General features: G+C 38.1%; 3 protein-coding genes across 8 annotated transcripts; 1 reads left to right on the top strand and 2 right to left on the bottom strand.

Moving 5' to 3' along the window:
• Window positions 1-5,384: 5,384 nt before the first annotated feature.
• Window positions 5,385-7,773, top strand: LOC112197378 (peptidyl-prolyl cis-trans isomerase FKBP19, chloroplastic). Of its 2 annotated transcripts, none has more exons than XM_024338017.2 (9): window positions 5,385-5,617; window positions 5,716-5,832; window positions 5,920-6,005; window positions 6,094-6,144; window positions 6,452-6,532; window positions 6,627-6,671; window positions 6,997-7,052; window positions 7,181-7,256; window positions 7,338-7,773. In XM_024338017.2, the coding sequence occupies exons 1-9, from the start codon at window positions 5,488-5,490 to the stop codon at window positions 7,431-7,433; spliced, it is 738 nt and encodes a 245-aa protein (XP_024193785.1). In that variant the 5' UTR covers window positions 5,385-5,487; the 3' UTR covers window positions 7,434-7,773. The 2 variants fall into 2 exon arrangements, with proteins under 2 accessions (XP_024193785.1, XP_024193784.1); XM_024338016.2 differs by having other exon boundaries at window positions 5,388-5,626.
• Window positions 7,774-7,898: 125 nt separating this feature from the next.
• On the bottom strand, window positions 7,899-10,923 carry LOC112197377 (obtusifoliol 14-alpha demethylase). Of its 4 annotated transcripts, none has more exons than XM_024338011.2 (3): window positions 10,741-10,923; window positions 9,887-10,380; window positions 7,899-9,076 (listed from the first exon to the last, which is right to left on the bottom strand). In XM_024338011.2, exons 2-3 carry the CDS (start codon window positions 10,349-10,351, stop codon window positions 8,078-8,080), a joined length of 1,464 nt encoding a protein of 487 aa, XP_024193779.1. In that variant the 5' UTR covers window positions 10,352-10,380; window positions 10,741-10,923; the 3' UTR covers window positions 7,899-8,077. The 4 variants fall into 4 exon arrangements, with proteins under 4 accessions (XP_024193779.1, XP_024193780.1, XP_024193783.1 ...); XM_024338012.2 differs by having other exon boundaries at window positions 10,615-10,755; XM_024338015.2 differs by lacking the exon at window positions 10,741-10,923 and adding an exon at window positions 10,580-10,711.
• A 452-nt stretch (window positions 10,924-11,375) lies between these two features.
• LOC112197585 (mediator-associated protein 2) lies at window positions 11,376-14,219 on the bottom strand. Of its 2 annotated transcripts, none has more exons than XM_024338321.2 (5): window positions 14,065-14,219; window positions 13,800-13,970; window positions 13,321-13,399; window positions 13,079-13,162; window positions 11,376-12,251 (listed from the first exon to the last, which is right to left on the bottom strand). In XM_024338321.2, the coding sequence occupies exons 2-5, from the start codon at window positions 13,911-13,913 to the stop codon at window positions 11,824-11,826; spliced, it is 705 nt and encodes a 234-aa protein (XP_024194089.1). In that variant the 5' UTR covers window positions 13,914-13,970; window positions 14,065-14,219; the 3' UTR covers window positions 11,376-11,823. The 2 variants fall into 2 exon arrangements, with proteins under 2 accessions (XP_024194089.1, XP_040373413.1); XM_040517479.1 differs by having other exon boundaries at window positions 13,800-13,964; window positions 14,065-14,119.
• Between the last annotated feature and the right edge of the window lie 511 nt (window positions 14,220-14,730).

The raw sequence follows: 14,730 nt of genomic DNA, 5'->3' as shown, positions 1-14,730 counted from the left end.
CAATTGATGTATAAAGGTTTTTATTTATTTATTTATTTTTTATCTTTGATTTGATTGATTACATGCCATAGCTCTTTGTTCTCTCAGAATATCAATTTAGCTATTTCTTGTTTTAATTTGTTTTGGCAATCAACAAATATTACCTTGCGCAATGACGGTAAAAAAACGTTTTACTATTGAGATATGTACGATGTACATCTAAGATATTGTTTGAATTATACGAGTTATTATTTCATTGCACTTATGTACATGGTAGTAATTATTTTGCATACTATTGAATATGTTAATAATTTAAATTTAAATGTGATTGACCTAAATTCTATTGCAGCTCTTTATCTGTTGTCAGGTCAGTTACAAATGACATTTCCCTTTTGTTTCGAGTAGCTTATTTTTTGTTGGAGTTGCATATCATAATTAATAGTTGTCTATATTTTCTTTCATATCTAAAATGATGCTATTCCAAGTTTTGGTGATAAGTATTAATTTTGTCTCATTATTAGATTTTAATAGAGTTATTAGTAGTAATATTTATTGAGTTCTTGAGTTATTGAAGAGAAAGAAAATAGTGATGGTATGTTTTCTTTTACTCTCAAAATTTAGTTTATACATACATTACGAGATATACATATGCTATTGGTTATCTCATCGACGAGAATGCTCCAAGAATACTCGTAAGTTCAATTTGTGAGAAGATTTCATTTTGCTTTAATAAGTCAATGAGAGTTAATTATTTTTTATTTCAATAGTGGGGTTACTATTTGAAATTTCAACTATTTCATTAGTATTCTTTAATGTTTATTACTACGCGGTTTACATAACTAATTTTGTTATGACTTATGAGTATATTTAACATTTATCATTATGAAGAGCGTCTATCATGGAGATGTGGGAGTAAGCTATAGCTATAACTCCTGTTAATGTTTATAAATATGTCTTCAAGGAAATTCAATATCAGGTAATGTGGGGGTTATGGTCTATATTTCTGTTCACCATCTAATATTTACTTCAATGGTATTTTAAAATGCCCTATGGTAATGAACTAACGGTGAGGTTACATAATTGACTGCTTAACTTTTATATGTCCATTATTATATTGAAAAAAAACCCTAATTAAGCGTGATCTTGCCGCTCCTCCAAGTTCTAAGCCTCCATTGATAGTGCCTTGCGTACCACCCCGCAGCTGTCTCACTGCCCTTCTCCTCCTCCCCTAAATCTTTGTTCTCAAATGGCTTCTGTTGAGGAAGTTACTGCAAGCTTCCAAGTGTATCTTGCCCTAGCAGGAGATGATGTAGTTGATATCACCATGCTGTCATGTGGAAAAACTAGAAGAAATTATCAAGCCTACTTGTTGGGATGATCCCTATCTCCCAAGCCTGTGGAGATCAATGATCTTCGTCGTCACTTTTGTAGGATTTGGGAGTGGAAAAAAGCTTCAAAATTCAAGATCAAACTCCCTTTTCCTCTTCTCTTTTGATCATCGTGGCGACCAGCGCAAGGTGATTAGAGGAAGGCCTTGGAATTATGCTCGAGCTTCAATGGTGTTGATGGAATATGATGGTGTAACATCAATTGAGAAGATCCCTCTGAACCTACTTTACTATTGGGTACGTATCACTAATATCCCTCCTGCTTATGAGAAAAAAGAAACTATCATGGATATTGCTACTGTGGCTGGCCATCCCCTTGAACTTGATGAAAGGCTTTTTAACAACAAATGGGAGATTAGGGTTAGGGTTAGCCATAATATCCTGAAACCAATATTTTTAGAGAAAAAGCTGAAAATTGATGATGGGGTTGAAGAGTTAATCCACTACAATTTTGACAACCTCTTTGGACGTTGTGAGGATTACTTGTTGGTCTTCCATCCTACAGGTTTGTGTACTGCTGCAGGAAAAAATAAAAACACGACTGTGGGGCAAACTCATGTACCAAAAATTGATTTTCTGAATAGGAATTTTCTGGTTGATGGCATGCCATTTACTTTTAAATCATCTATTCCAATTGCTATTACTGTATCACCTTTTGTGAATATGAAAGATACAGGGGTTCATAAGGCCAAAAGGTCTATTGTGCTTCGTGAGTCTGACACAAGAAAAGACAATGGTTTAGCTATTGTGCCTGTTGAAGAGCATTGCCCAACAAGAGAGGTAGGCGTACTCCTACCCCTTCACCTCAGAAAGTTCAAACCCTAATTCTGATTGATGAAAACAGAGGACAAGTGGCTCAACCAAAGAAGCTCAAGATGCCTGAATTCACCACCAAATTTACTGCAAAATCTTTGGGGCTTAAGGAAACTCCAGGAGGTTTAATGGTACCAGTTGAGGCTACAGAGACAAAGAAGAAAAGGGAGCATCCTCTTGGCGCCCAAAATAAAAACCCACCAAAGACCAAGAATGAAAAGAAACCTGCTTCTCCATTGTGTCTCACCGATGCACCATGTTCCCCTAGCCCTTCGGGTAAGGGCAAGGGGAAAGGGATTGAGTAAGCTGTAAGTTGGTCTTTACTTGCACACTAAACTCTGCTATGTTTTTGCACTAAATATTTGAACCTTCTGGTGCACCACAATTGCCTGCATTGGCAAAGGGAGGCTCAAGTCAAAAGTATTTTTTGTAAGCTTAGTTGTTTGTTTAGTTTTTTGGCAAGCTCTTGAATAATTGAGCAAGATTTGTAACAGTGAATGGTACCAGGTGTCCTTATGGACCGTTTGTATGTGCCGTTCTGGCCGTTCTATTAATGGAATTTATTTGAACTGAAAAAAAAAATGCCCTATGGTTATGTAGGGGGGTAACACTCTTAGGAATTTATCTTACGTGATCATTAAATAATTAGTGCAGAGTTATAAATTTTCTTGTTCTCATATGGAGGAAAATACTCTTATGAGAATTGTGGCTGATGGTTTATTTGAGGTTTGCAGACAAAATAAAAATGCAGGTTTTGCGAGCTAAAGTGACAAGCAAGATATCAAAAGAAAAAAAAATATATAATATGACATAAGTCATACATATATGCCTCGCGGAGGAGGTTCCTATAGTCTCGAGGGGGAGATTTTATATATATATATATATATATATATATATATATATATATGATTGGAGATCGATCCCATGAAGGAAGTTCAGTGTGGTAGAAACAATCCATACTGCTTGACTCAAATATAGCACATATAAATTTTAAGGATATATATATATATATATATATATATATAAAATTGCTGAAGGGGGATATGTTTAAGCCCATAAGGGAGTCACCTAAGGAGGTAACCCAACTTCTATGATTGGAGATCCCATGAAGGAAGTTCAATGTGGTAGAAACAATCCATACTGCGTGACTCAAATATAGCACATATAAATTTTAAGGATATATCCAAAAGAGATATTATCATGTGCATTCCTAAGGCATTAAGTGCAATATTAAATGTGATGTTAGGAAGGGAAAACAATGATATCTTGAATGAGTTTCGAGGCAGGCAAACTTCCGCAGGGTTCGGGCATACGTACCCTTGGAGAACTCACCTAAGTAAGAGTTGTTCGTGAGGCTGCGACAATGAGAATTGGGCTGTTCTCTAATATTCTCATGAGAATCAAGATATGCGCAAGGCCACAAATGCTCCAACATGCGAACCTGTCTAATTACCCGTACTGTGTGTGTGATATGTTGAAGTTTGGTCAGAGGTGCCAAGTTCAATACTTTGTTCACTCAGGTTCCTCAAATGGAGACTATCACACTTTGTTAGGTTCAAACCCGAAAGGTACCTATGGCGATTGCACAGTAAAAACACTCACTCATTTTATTTTATTTTGATTTTTAAATCAGTGGGGGATTGTTGGAAATTTTATGATTTAAAATTAAAATGAGGCATTCTTTTGAGTACTGCCCTTCTCTTTCTCCCTACAGTTAGAGCGTGATGTGTATGTCAGTACAGTGTTACGTTTAGGTTCTCATTTTAACGGGGCTACACACGTGGCGGGTTCCTCTGTAACTTTGTTGGCCGAAGTAATGAAAGTGTTCACGTTTCTCCTCAAAAAAAAAAAAAAGTATTTTATTTATTTCATTATTTATGTCGGGGGTTATTTTCATTTCGTGTTTATTCTCTATTTATGGTTTAACGGTTTTATGTTTTAAATATATGATTGATGGTCATGGTAAGTGTAGTCTATATAAGGGTACATGGCTAGAGTTGGAAGACATGTGTGATTGGACATATTGTCGGATATGAAATGTCGAAATGGTAGGATACATATGAGGGATGTCGTGAGAAAAAAAGACACTCCACCATCATGCAACCACTCTAGCACAACACCCTATCCACCTAAAGTCCTCTTCCATATTATACATATATATATATATATATATATATATTTAAATATACACCTTTTTGAGTGCACGGGTGATCAAGGTTCAATGGGGCTTCTTAACTGCACGACGGAGCTCGAAGAGTTGTTGTATCTTGGGGGAAGTTCGTCATTCAACCCTGTGCAGTAGGGGATGAATCTTTTCTTGGGACAGTGCGCTTGCACGCCTCGACTCAATAAGTTTTCCTATATAAAAATCTATATATTATATCATTTTCTTACTTTATTTCATTTCCTTATCTATATTTTCATCCTTATTTCCTAAGATATTTTCATATTATTTTATTTTAATTTTACAGGAATTCCTTCTCATATTTTTTTACAACAGGTAAAGTGTAAACAACAACAATCTGAGACAAAGGAAATAACAATTCAATGGTAAACAGATCTACAAGTAATTTTCCATTTAAACAGAAGCAAAGAGAATAAGAACCAAACTCAAAGTACTCTTTGTTCATCGTAGGAGAGGTGAAACTCGAAACCTCTTTTGCTTTTACTCTATCAATAACTAGATAAAGCAACTAAGAACAATGATTTCTGGATTGAAATGAGCTACAAAAAGAAAAAACAAGTGGCAGGTTGTAATGAACAATGTTTTTGTGACTCCAATCTAGTGCTTCTGGATTGAAATCAGAATATACCATCCCCATCTCCGTTATCCGATTTCTCATGAATTCCCGCTAGGGTTACGGCAAAACCCAAAATGAATAGTTTTTTTCTATAATTTTTTGATAAGAAATTACAACAAATTTAAATACACGAGTCTCTAAAAATCTAAGACCAGTCCAATTCTAAACGGTCAAATAAAAGGCCTTTTGAAGGTTGAAAAAGAAAGGAATTCTCCTAAACTTTTTCTTCGATGGAGCCATATCCTAAGTTAGCAAACGCACCCGTAACAAAATTCGCTTATCTGAAGATGTAACCCAAAGAATTCATATACCCTTAACCAAAGTTAAGAGGAAAGAAGGTTCCAGTTTGTTCGTGTAACAAAATATAAAAATAAAATAAAAAAAGGAGTAAAATATAAAGCGGTTGACAAGTTGAGGCCGTTATCTTCCCGCGAAACACATTCCCAGTCACACCCCTTTACCGTTCTCACTCTTTCTCCCTAATCAACTACTTCCCCTACCTTCAAATGGCTTCAATCTCAGCCATTGGATCTCCTCAGCGACCTCTAACCTCATCGGTCGGAAAATCTCGAACCCGTGTACGGCGCGGACCCAAATCTTTTCTTCCCCCGGAAGCCGAGAAATCTTCTGATTCAGGTGCAGGCGGTCAGTAAATCAGCCATAGCGTATTTATTTGTTTGTGATTATAATGTTGCATTTTGCTATGAGTTTATCAAATTTCGGATTTTGGGTAGGCGGAAGCAATCTTATCGAGCGAAGAAAACTTGTGTTTTCATCCATTGGAACTGTAGCTGCGGCTTTCTGTAATGCTTTTAAGGATAAACTCGCCCTGGCATCTCAGTTTGCAGACAGTAAGTGATTTTTGTTTTTGAGGTTTTTTACTGTCATATATTTTTGTTTTTACTACGTACATTGTAAACGTTTGAACTGCTTTGCAGTGCCAGCAATTAGGGGAAAGGACTACGGCAAGTCGAAGATGAGTTATCCGGACTACACCGAAACTGAATCGGGTCTTCAGTATAAGGTCATATTCTGGAAGATCATAACTTTCACAAGCTCTTGAAAGTCTTTGTTTCCTTTGTTTTTTAACTATGAATTTAAGAAGAATGCAGGACTTGCGAGCAGGAGATGGCCCCAAACCCAAGGTTGGGGATACAGTAGTGGTAAGCCACTCATTGTTTGAGTACATGCTTTGATTAGTTGCGGTTTTAGATTGTCTATGTAGTAATCGGCAACCTTACATCACAAGGTTTGTATTTGCAATTAGGGTGATTTTGCTATCGAGTAGGTTCCATTAGTTGATCTCCACCTCTCGGAAAGGCAGTTGTTAGATATATTACCTTTTTCAGTTTTATTGGCAAAGCATAAAGCTTTAAACAGATTCATGGACGCTTGCAATTTTTTGATGCTATTGATTTATCTTTTAAGTTGGGTCGGTGTAGTAATTTGTGATCTCTGGGTGCATTTCAGATTGATTGGGATGGTTATACCATTGGATACTACGGTCGTATATTTGAAGCTCGAAATAAAACAAAAGGTGGTTCATTTGAGGTATTGATTACTTATGATCTGTTTACTGGGGACTTATTTCGGGGTGCATAAGCTTATTTAACAGTTTGTGTTTCATGGGGTTTCTTGAATGCAGGGTGATGACAAGGCTTTTTTCAAATTCAGAGTAGGATCTCAAGAGGTGAGAAACTTGTGACGCAACTGAACTGAAAGGACAAGTTTTGGTTGTTGCAGCTAAATTTTTTCTTATTGGTTGTAGCTATTAAACTGTTTTTTGTGTTTCTTTAGTTCTCTAAAATCTATGAGATTGCATAAGCAGGCGCTGTTTGATGTTAACATACTGTAGATTAGGATTCAGTTTGGACAATAAGGAGAAAATATTGAATACTTGTATTTCCTTTTTTTTTTTCTCTCTTTGATAAGACTTGTATTTGCTTTGTCAGTATGTAATTAACTAATAATCGATCAGCGACTTTAATGGCACTGTGTGTTTCTTAAATCTTCAGGTGATACCAGCTTTTGAGGAAGCTATTACAGGCATGTCTCTTGGTGGCGTTAGAAGGTGCTGCATCTTGTTTTCTGTAGCTTATAGCTTTTGCTTATGGAATTTTCAAGCAGTTGGATTGAATGCTCAATAAAATTTATCACATATTATATGCAAATTTCACATTCTAGCTCACAGTGATGCAGGATCATAGTGCCTCCAGAATTGGGATATCCGGACAATGACTACAACAAGAGTGGCCCAAGACCCACAACATTTTCGGTAATTCTTGTGTTCTTTTGGTTATTCTTGTAATGCAATTCTGCTAATTCTTATTAAGGTGCAATTCTGATGTTTTCACAGGGCCAACGAGCCTTGGATTTTGTGCTGGGGAACCAAGGGCTGATAGACAAGACTCTTCTGTTTGATATTGAGCTGATTAAGATCATCCCAAACTGATTTCTTATCAAATTCAACATCTTTCACGGGAAATCACATTGTTGGCCAATGATTTTGGCCGATATATCAAGAGTTTCTTGTTCAGTTCAGAATGCTGAACGCTACTAACCAGCTTAAGAAGCTGAATTGTTGAATCTAGACAAACATAGAGCTTCTTTTTCTATGAAGCCAAGCTTGCTTAGTGCTTTTCCCATTGCTTGAAATGAAAGCTTGTCACAGGTAATAAATTTCCCATGAATCATGAAAGAATACAAGAAAATGTCCAGTATTACCTACCTGTGTCATCTTTCCAATTCAGATGTAATGTATACCTTCAATCTATTTGCAGCACATTTATATAGTCAAGGATTGCAATTGTAACAGGTAAGCTATAATGACTGGCCGTCGTGATGAAATCATTAATTCTGTACAAGTAGCATAATGTTTTCACTACCACCAACTACCCGGTAAGTTACAGCTATAACATTCATCATCATAAATTTATGACTAATAAAACAGGATCCACAATCCAATAAAAGAGAGCAACATAACATTAACAGTTAATTAGAAAAGGAGGAAGGAAATCAACACATACAAGAGGGACCAAAAACATCCTAACAAAAAACATAAATTTAACCCTGGCAACCACCAAATGGCCATTGCCATTAATTAGCTGAAAGCTCCCTTCGCTTATACCGCACCATCACCTTTCCTTTCACACCGACAACCATGGCATTCCAATCAGTCTCTGGAAAAGGTGAAACCAGCTCCAGTTCAAAGTTCCTCAGCAAATGGCTCCATATAGCCTTTATCTGCAGGTATGCAAAAGGCTCTCCGAGGCATCCATGCCTGCCACCCCCAAATGAGATATATGAGAAGGCCCCTGCGGCCTTGTCTTCCTCTCTTCCAACAGCAAATCTATCAGGATCATAGCTGTCTGGGTTTTTGAAAATATGAGGAAGTCGGTTGGCAAAAGCTGGTGATGTGGCAACTATGTGGCCCTTCGGGATGTCATATTCTTTCCCGTCACGAGTTTGTACGCTGAAATCGCTATGTGAGTGTCGCAGCAACATGATCAGTGGAGGATGCAGTCTCAGAGCTTCCTTGATGCAACGATACAGTGTATCCATCTCGGACAATATATCATGGTCAATCTTCTTCCCATGCTTAGCCATAAGCCTTTTCTGTTCCTCTGACACAGCAGATAGGTACTGCTTATTCTGGAGGAGATAAGCCCCAGTCCAAGTGGAAGTGATTGAACTTGTATGTTGCCCAGCAAAGAGAGCAGCAATGAGCAAGCCAGTGATCTCAGAATCAGTTGTTTTTCGGCCGTTTTTGTACTTAGACTCGATGAAATATTGCAACATGTCATTCTCAGACACTTCAGCACATCTGCGGGAGTTTATGATGTTTGCAAAGATTGCTGTGAGCTTCTTGCGTGCCTGGTCACGGCGGCGGTGAGCTGGGATGGGCAGGTATGGGGCAATGACACTAATGGGAAGCATGCCATTGTCAAGTTCATGGAACAAAGACGAAACATCATCAAAGAGTTTATCACGAACTTCACGACCCAGGAGGCATCTACTGGCTGTCAGGATAATCAGATGCTCCAGCTCATACTTCAAGTCCACCTCTCCACTGTCTCCCCACTTGGAAAAGTAATCCTGTCCAGTACAGTGTGAAGACATGAGTTAACCCTACATTATGTATAAGCAGTCTGCCACCAGGTACCGTGCACAAATAAAAGTTCAAAGTTCTGAAGAGTCTTTAGTGAACCAAATAAACAACACAAGCAGGTTTGAGTGAGTGCTTAGACTGAATATTAGTAAGAGAAGGCAACTGATGAAATCCTTTTTTTTCCCCGACTTACTTGCATCTATTTGATGCTTGGTGATGAATGACTTTCCTTATGACTCTTAAAAGAAAAGAAGAAAATGGCCCGTGTCTTCTGACTCTTAGAAGTAAGCTTTTTTAACAGTGGGGGGAGGAACTGTCAAAATCCAGTTACAAAATATTAGAGAACTCAAGATTGTTATCCTTCTCTCACCACAGAAACCTTAAAACACACGCTGCATTTTGTCTTCCCTTTTTACTCACAAATATATGCACAGGTAAGTCACACTTGTATCATGTTCATTTGTTCCCTTCTTTATTTTATTTTTTGGGGGCAAAAACATAAAGCACCAGTCTTAAAGGCTACTCAATTGCTTGCATTTAGTAGTCTTTAATGAATAGCAAACCCTGCCAAATGAATGATTGTTAATGTTTCTCTCATGAAAGCAACAACCACACCATTTGACACATTATCTGCACAAACTGACCAAGTGATTCTTCTTGTCAGACATTGACTAACACTCAATCATACTGGTACTTCCTAAGCATATGTAAACAAGTTACTAAATATGTCAAAACAGATCAAACAAACAATGCAGTGATAAACCAATCAAAGTTCCAACATTAGTAACGAAATGTACCTCTGCCTCTGTAACCATCTGATCCACATATCCCTTGAGCTTATTCACCCTCAGAGCCTCCGTAAAGAACCTAAACTGTTCCTGCCTCACCGTATAATCCACATCAAACACAACTCCGGGTCCGAAAGTGGGCACATTGAACTGGTACACCTCCTGCTGGCTAAGATCAGACTCCGGCGCCTTGAAAAAGTGCGCGGAAACCTCAGGACCGATCAAGAACGTAATCTTCTTGTGAAACAGATTCAATGTGAACACACTCCCAAGCTTTGGGTACTCCTCACGAATCATCACAATGGGGCCTTTCAAGAACCGAAGCAATCCCCCAATCAAAGGCAAGGCCTTCACAGTCGGAGGAAGCCGGTGTCCAGATCTGCGCCGGATTATAATCACTCCGATTAGGACAGCTAATACCAGAGTTGCCACAATCGGCAGAGCCCCGTCTAGAAGCTTGGTATCCACATCCATTGTGAATTGGCCCAACTTCAGGGACCTGGCTGCAAAATCCACACACAGATACAAAAAAATCAGTGACTTTTTCAGTGACCACCATAAAAAGTCTGCAACTTTCAGCAAAATTCACACACAGATGTAAAAAAAAAAAAAAAAAAAAAAAAATCAGCGACCTTCGCAATGAAAGAAAAAAGTTTGCAACTTTGAGTCATAGAACTCGATGGGATCTAAGGTTAAGCAAACCTATAAAAATGGGTAGTGGAAAATTGAGAAGAAACCTCGATTTTGACGGCAGTTGAAAAGAATGTGAATCTGAAATGAGAAAAAGCAGAAAGACAATGCAGTAGGGAAAGCAAAGTAGTATGAGATTAGAGAGAAGAAGTAGGGGAATTAGATTTGTGTACCAAATTAGAGATTGGAGCGGAGAAAAGATAGGAGGAGAGAGACGGCAATACAGTAGTCCCTAGTCAAAAGCTGAAAAGGCCAAGCAGTGGTGGGAGTAGTGTGAGATTAAGTGTGAGAGTTTAAGCTAATCCCCTATCCCTGTGCCAATTTATAGGGGTTTAATTACAGCCCAGCCGTGAGTTTAAGCTAATCCCTTTAGCTTAGTCCGATTCAACTGTGGGTTTAAATATTATTGATTTGCTAGATTAAAATCTTTGGAAATATTGCTAATAAGGCTGCGCTCGTTGGATCCAGAAAACGGTGGGTTATGTCACGTGAGGTGGTATTGTCGTACACGTGTAGCGTTTTGATAGGAGGTTGGAGTTTTATATACGATTCTAGCACGTGACAAGTTGGGTGGGGTACAAACACGACAAAAAAACACCAAGGCGCACAGTGAGCAGCTCAGCTTCGATAGACGAGAGCGGGAGATTTGCAGAAGCAGTCGGAGTCGGACCGACGGTGGTGTCCGACGTCAGTCGATAAAACAGTAAAACAAAATGTATATAAAGGAACACAAAATGTATTGTACAAATCTCATGAATGTGATGATGTTAAAGGAGAACGAACTGACGGGTGAATGCGAGGAAAGGAGTGACAAAAGAGAGTTTGTAACCAGTTATCTATGAGAAACCCAAATCACAAACCGATTCTTCGACTGTAATAATACAATGACCAACATAACAAACCTCACACCTTCTGCGTGCATAATGTTACACACCACATGAGAACAAATTTCTAGATAAATTTGGCAGAGGCATTCGGTAACCGAATAGAAGAAAAAATTAACTTGCTACAACACTAAGAAAGTTCAAACAGTAGAATGAACAAAGCATGTATGCTTTCTCCTTGCCTGAGGTGTTTGAACTGGAAACTGTATTAAATCATGAAGCTTTGGCGGCAAGAAGCTTTGACACATCGTAATGCTGCTTCAAGTGTCTAACAAAACCCAGAAGCAGCAGACAGGATCTGGTTACTTCATCCACCATCAAGATTCAAACTTGCATGATGCATTTGGCAAAAACCTTAAGAGATTTGCCATCTCATCTTTTATGTTTTTCCTTGATCTTCTTTGATGACCTTTCTCCTGAGGAAGTAGTAGTAGAACTACGACCTTGTCCTGATGAAGTAACGCCACTATGACTTCCACCTGGGGAAGCATGCCGTTTGTTCCGAAGCTGTGATTGCTCCCCAGCTTCACTAACAGAACTTTTATGTTCACTACTATGAGGGGAGGATGCGCGTCCATTTATTGGTCGCGAACTTCTCTGAAACGTACTTTGAGTAGGAGTTGCAGTAGTTGTAGTTCTCGTACTGCGTGAAGGAGTTTTCTGGGAAGAATGGGTTAATGCCATTGAGGACGATATCTGATTCTTTTTTCGGAATTTTGCCATTTGAAGCTCTTGACGCTCTTGAAGCTCACTAGGCTCGGGGAAATGCACCAGAGAAACTCGCCGTGAAATCTTCCCAGCTGCCAAGTCATAACACATAATGATTACAACATATGAGCACACTGACCCCATAACCAGTAAATAGGGCAGCAACAATAGTAATACAAATAACACACAAAAGGGAGAAAGGTCCAAGAAATTTTTATTTTGTCATCTTAACCTACCATGACCCAAATGACCATATAGGCAATGCCATACCTAAGAGTTAAAACTAACTTGGGCCTGCTGACAGAAAGACCAAGAGCTTGATAACAGAGCTCCACATGACCAAATAATAGAACGAGCCGTATATTACCGTTAATGTACAATATTGGATACATGAAGACCTCTAAACCTATTCAGACAGCATCTGAATAAATGTCAAATCTTTAGAAACAGATAGGAGCTAGGGTGATAATAACTAAAGCAACTAAATTCACATTGGTTGTTGAAGTTTTGCCAGACATCAACTGTAAATACCAATGTCAAATTGGGTTCAAAAAGAGTTCTGAAGGCAATACTGCTAAAACTTAAAATAGACCTTGGTAATAGAACTTCACACAACCAAATAACAAAACAAGCTAATAATCACCCGTGGTAAACAAAAATGGATGAATTAAGAATTTTGAAAGCTGTTGCTTTCAAAATTCTTAATTCATCCAGTTTTTAGGAACAGATAGTGCATCAATGATAAAATGCAACTCAATTTGTATTGATTGTTGAAGTTTGCCCAGAATAAACTGTATATGCATTGCCAAGGCTTATTGAAAATTTTGGTTCAATAAGAAACAGAAAAGTAAACATCACAACTAAAGTTGAGATTCATATCTGCAGTGCAGATTCTTAATTTGATAGGTTGTCAGCTTACCAATTTTTGTGCCAGAGGCAGAAGATACAAAAACTGTAGCATTTGACTGTTGAGTTGAGGAACTGACCAGGTCATATTCTTTCCCTGCCAAAATCAGAAACATCATATTAGGTCTCAAAAGTAGCAGATCTTATGCATTGCAGGGTTATATCACCCAAAACAGCTTCTTCAAACAATGAAAAACACCCTGACAAAACAAAATGGGTATTCCGCCTCTGCTACTAGAATTGAAGTATAATTACCAGATGCGCCTTCAAAACTGCCCAACTTTCCATCACCATGAAGCTGAAGCGACAGCTCTTTCCCATCATAATCTGGATTCTGCAATACAAATGGTCAGTTAATCCAATGACCGGAAAAACGATCTTATTCAAAAAATAACAGCAACCATGAACTCAAATGCAGACAGCTAGTTAAACCCAGCAGCTTTCGTTGCTCAATAAACTTGTCTATACCTTATATTCAAACATATCAATAATTCTAATAACATGGCCCTTCCTTTTCCACCCTAAGAACTCTCCTATCAATGAATCCAATTCGAGAAACAAAAGATAACAAGCTGTTTTTCCAACAGAAAATTGGGTGTCCAACAGTATAAACCTTCTACCCAAATCAAAAACACAGTATTGTAATCTTCTAAATCATTCTTCCTATTAATTGGGATTGAAACAGAAGTATTAGGAAAAAAAAAAAAAGCTCCTTCACAGTAAAAGCAACATACTTGATTTTTAGGCCACTGAATGAGCCAAAGCTCAGTAGAATCGTTCACGTTGAAATCGAGCAGTGGGTCTTTAGCATTCTCTTCAAAATCTGCCGGAGGCTTGTAGCCTTCCATTCCAGCCTCTTCTCTCTCTGTCTCTTTCTCAGCTCAACTTCCAAGCAAACACTATCTCTTCAAACAAAAGAAATATCAATCCCAAAAACACATACATATATTTATGAAATTGGGGAGGAAGCTAGAAGAACAAGAAGAAGGAGAGTAGTACCTGTTTGAGAACCAAGGAAGAGGGCAGTGATGCTTTGCTTTGCACGCGGCTGCGGTCTAAGAATAGACAACCCGATTCCTGTTTTTACCAAATCACCCCTGTCCACCTTCTTTTGAGTTTTCGGCCCATTTTGAAACATGATGGGCTGTAGTGCTGAACCCGAACTATTCTTGGGAATTTGGATCGGGTTCGAGCTGGGTAGTGCTCACACCCAAAAACTCGGACTTTGCGAGAAAGAAAGAAAGTATATATCACTATTCACTAGACTAGCTGGGCAGTTTAGTTGAGACTTCTCACATCAGTTTATAAAAGCTAGTGGGACGTGGCTTCTATATACTAAACCACTTCTTTAGTCACTACTCACTACATCACCATAATACCTGATAGTTTAATTCAGTAAATATCGCTCTCAATATTTTAGAATATGCAATTTGTCAAGCACAACATTTAATAACTTAAATGTCAATAGATTGTGACGATTGTTCCAATCAAGTGATAAAACATTTAAGACGCAAAACAGTTTAGCTGAAATATAATGCGTGTTTAAAAAATAATGGAGATCAATACTATTGTTTAACAATTTAATTTAAACACTAGCTTTCTTTGGAGCATACTACCATATATGTGCCATGTCTTCCATTCTAGCACTCGAACACTAGCATTCTT

Source organism: Rosa chinensis, chromosome 4, assembly GCF_002994745.2.
Source record: "Rosa chinensis cultivar Old Blush chromosome 4, RchiOBHm-V2, whole genome shotgun sequence".
NCBI classification, from domain to species: domain Eukaryota; kingdom Viridiplantae; phylum Streptophyta; class Magnoliopsida; order Rosales; family Rosaceae; genus Rosa; species Rosa chinensis.
This window is presented reverse-complemented; position numbering and strand designations above follow the sequence as displayed.

Bases quoted from the DNA above. Each gene is read 5' to 3' on its own strand.
- LOC112197378 (XM_024338016.2), top strand. From the start codon at position 5,488: ATGGCTTCAATCTCAGCCATTGGATCTCCTCAGCGACCTCTAACCTCA. The intron at 5,833-5,919 runs GTAAGTGATTTT...ACTGCTTTGCAG, and splicing joins GGCATCTCAGTTTGCAGACA to TGCCAGCAATTAGGGGAAAG. The intron at 6,006-6,093 runs GTCATATTCTGG...AGAAGAATGCAG, and splicing joins AATCGGGTCTTCAGTATAAG to GACTTGCGAGCAGGAGATGG.
- LOC112197377 (XM_024338011.2), bottom strand. From the start codon at position 10,351: ATGGATGTGGATACCAAGCTTCTAGACGGGGCTCTGCCGATTGTGGCA. The intron at 9,077-9,886 runs GTACATTTCGTT...TGTACTGGACAG, and splicing joins AGATGGTTACAGAGGCAGAG to GATTACTTTTCCAAGTGGGG.
- LOC112197585 (XM_024338321.2), bottom strand. From the start codon at position 13,913: ATGGAAGGCTACAAGCCTCCGGCAGATTTTGAAGAGAATGCTAAAGAC. The intron at 13,400-13,799 runs GTATGTTGCTTT...TTTGTATTGCAG, and splicing joins TTCAGTGGCCTAAAAATCAA to AATCCAGATTATGATGGGAA. The intron at 13,163-13,320 runs GTAATTATACTT...TGATTTTGGCAG, and splicing joins CAGTTTTGAAGGCGCATCTG to GGAAAGAATATGACCTGGTC.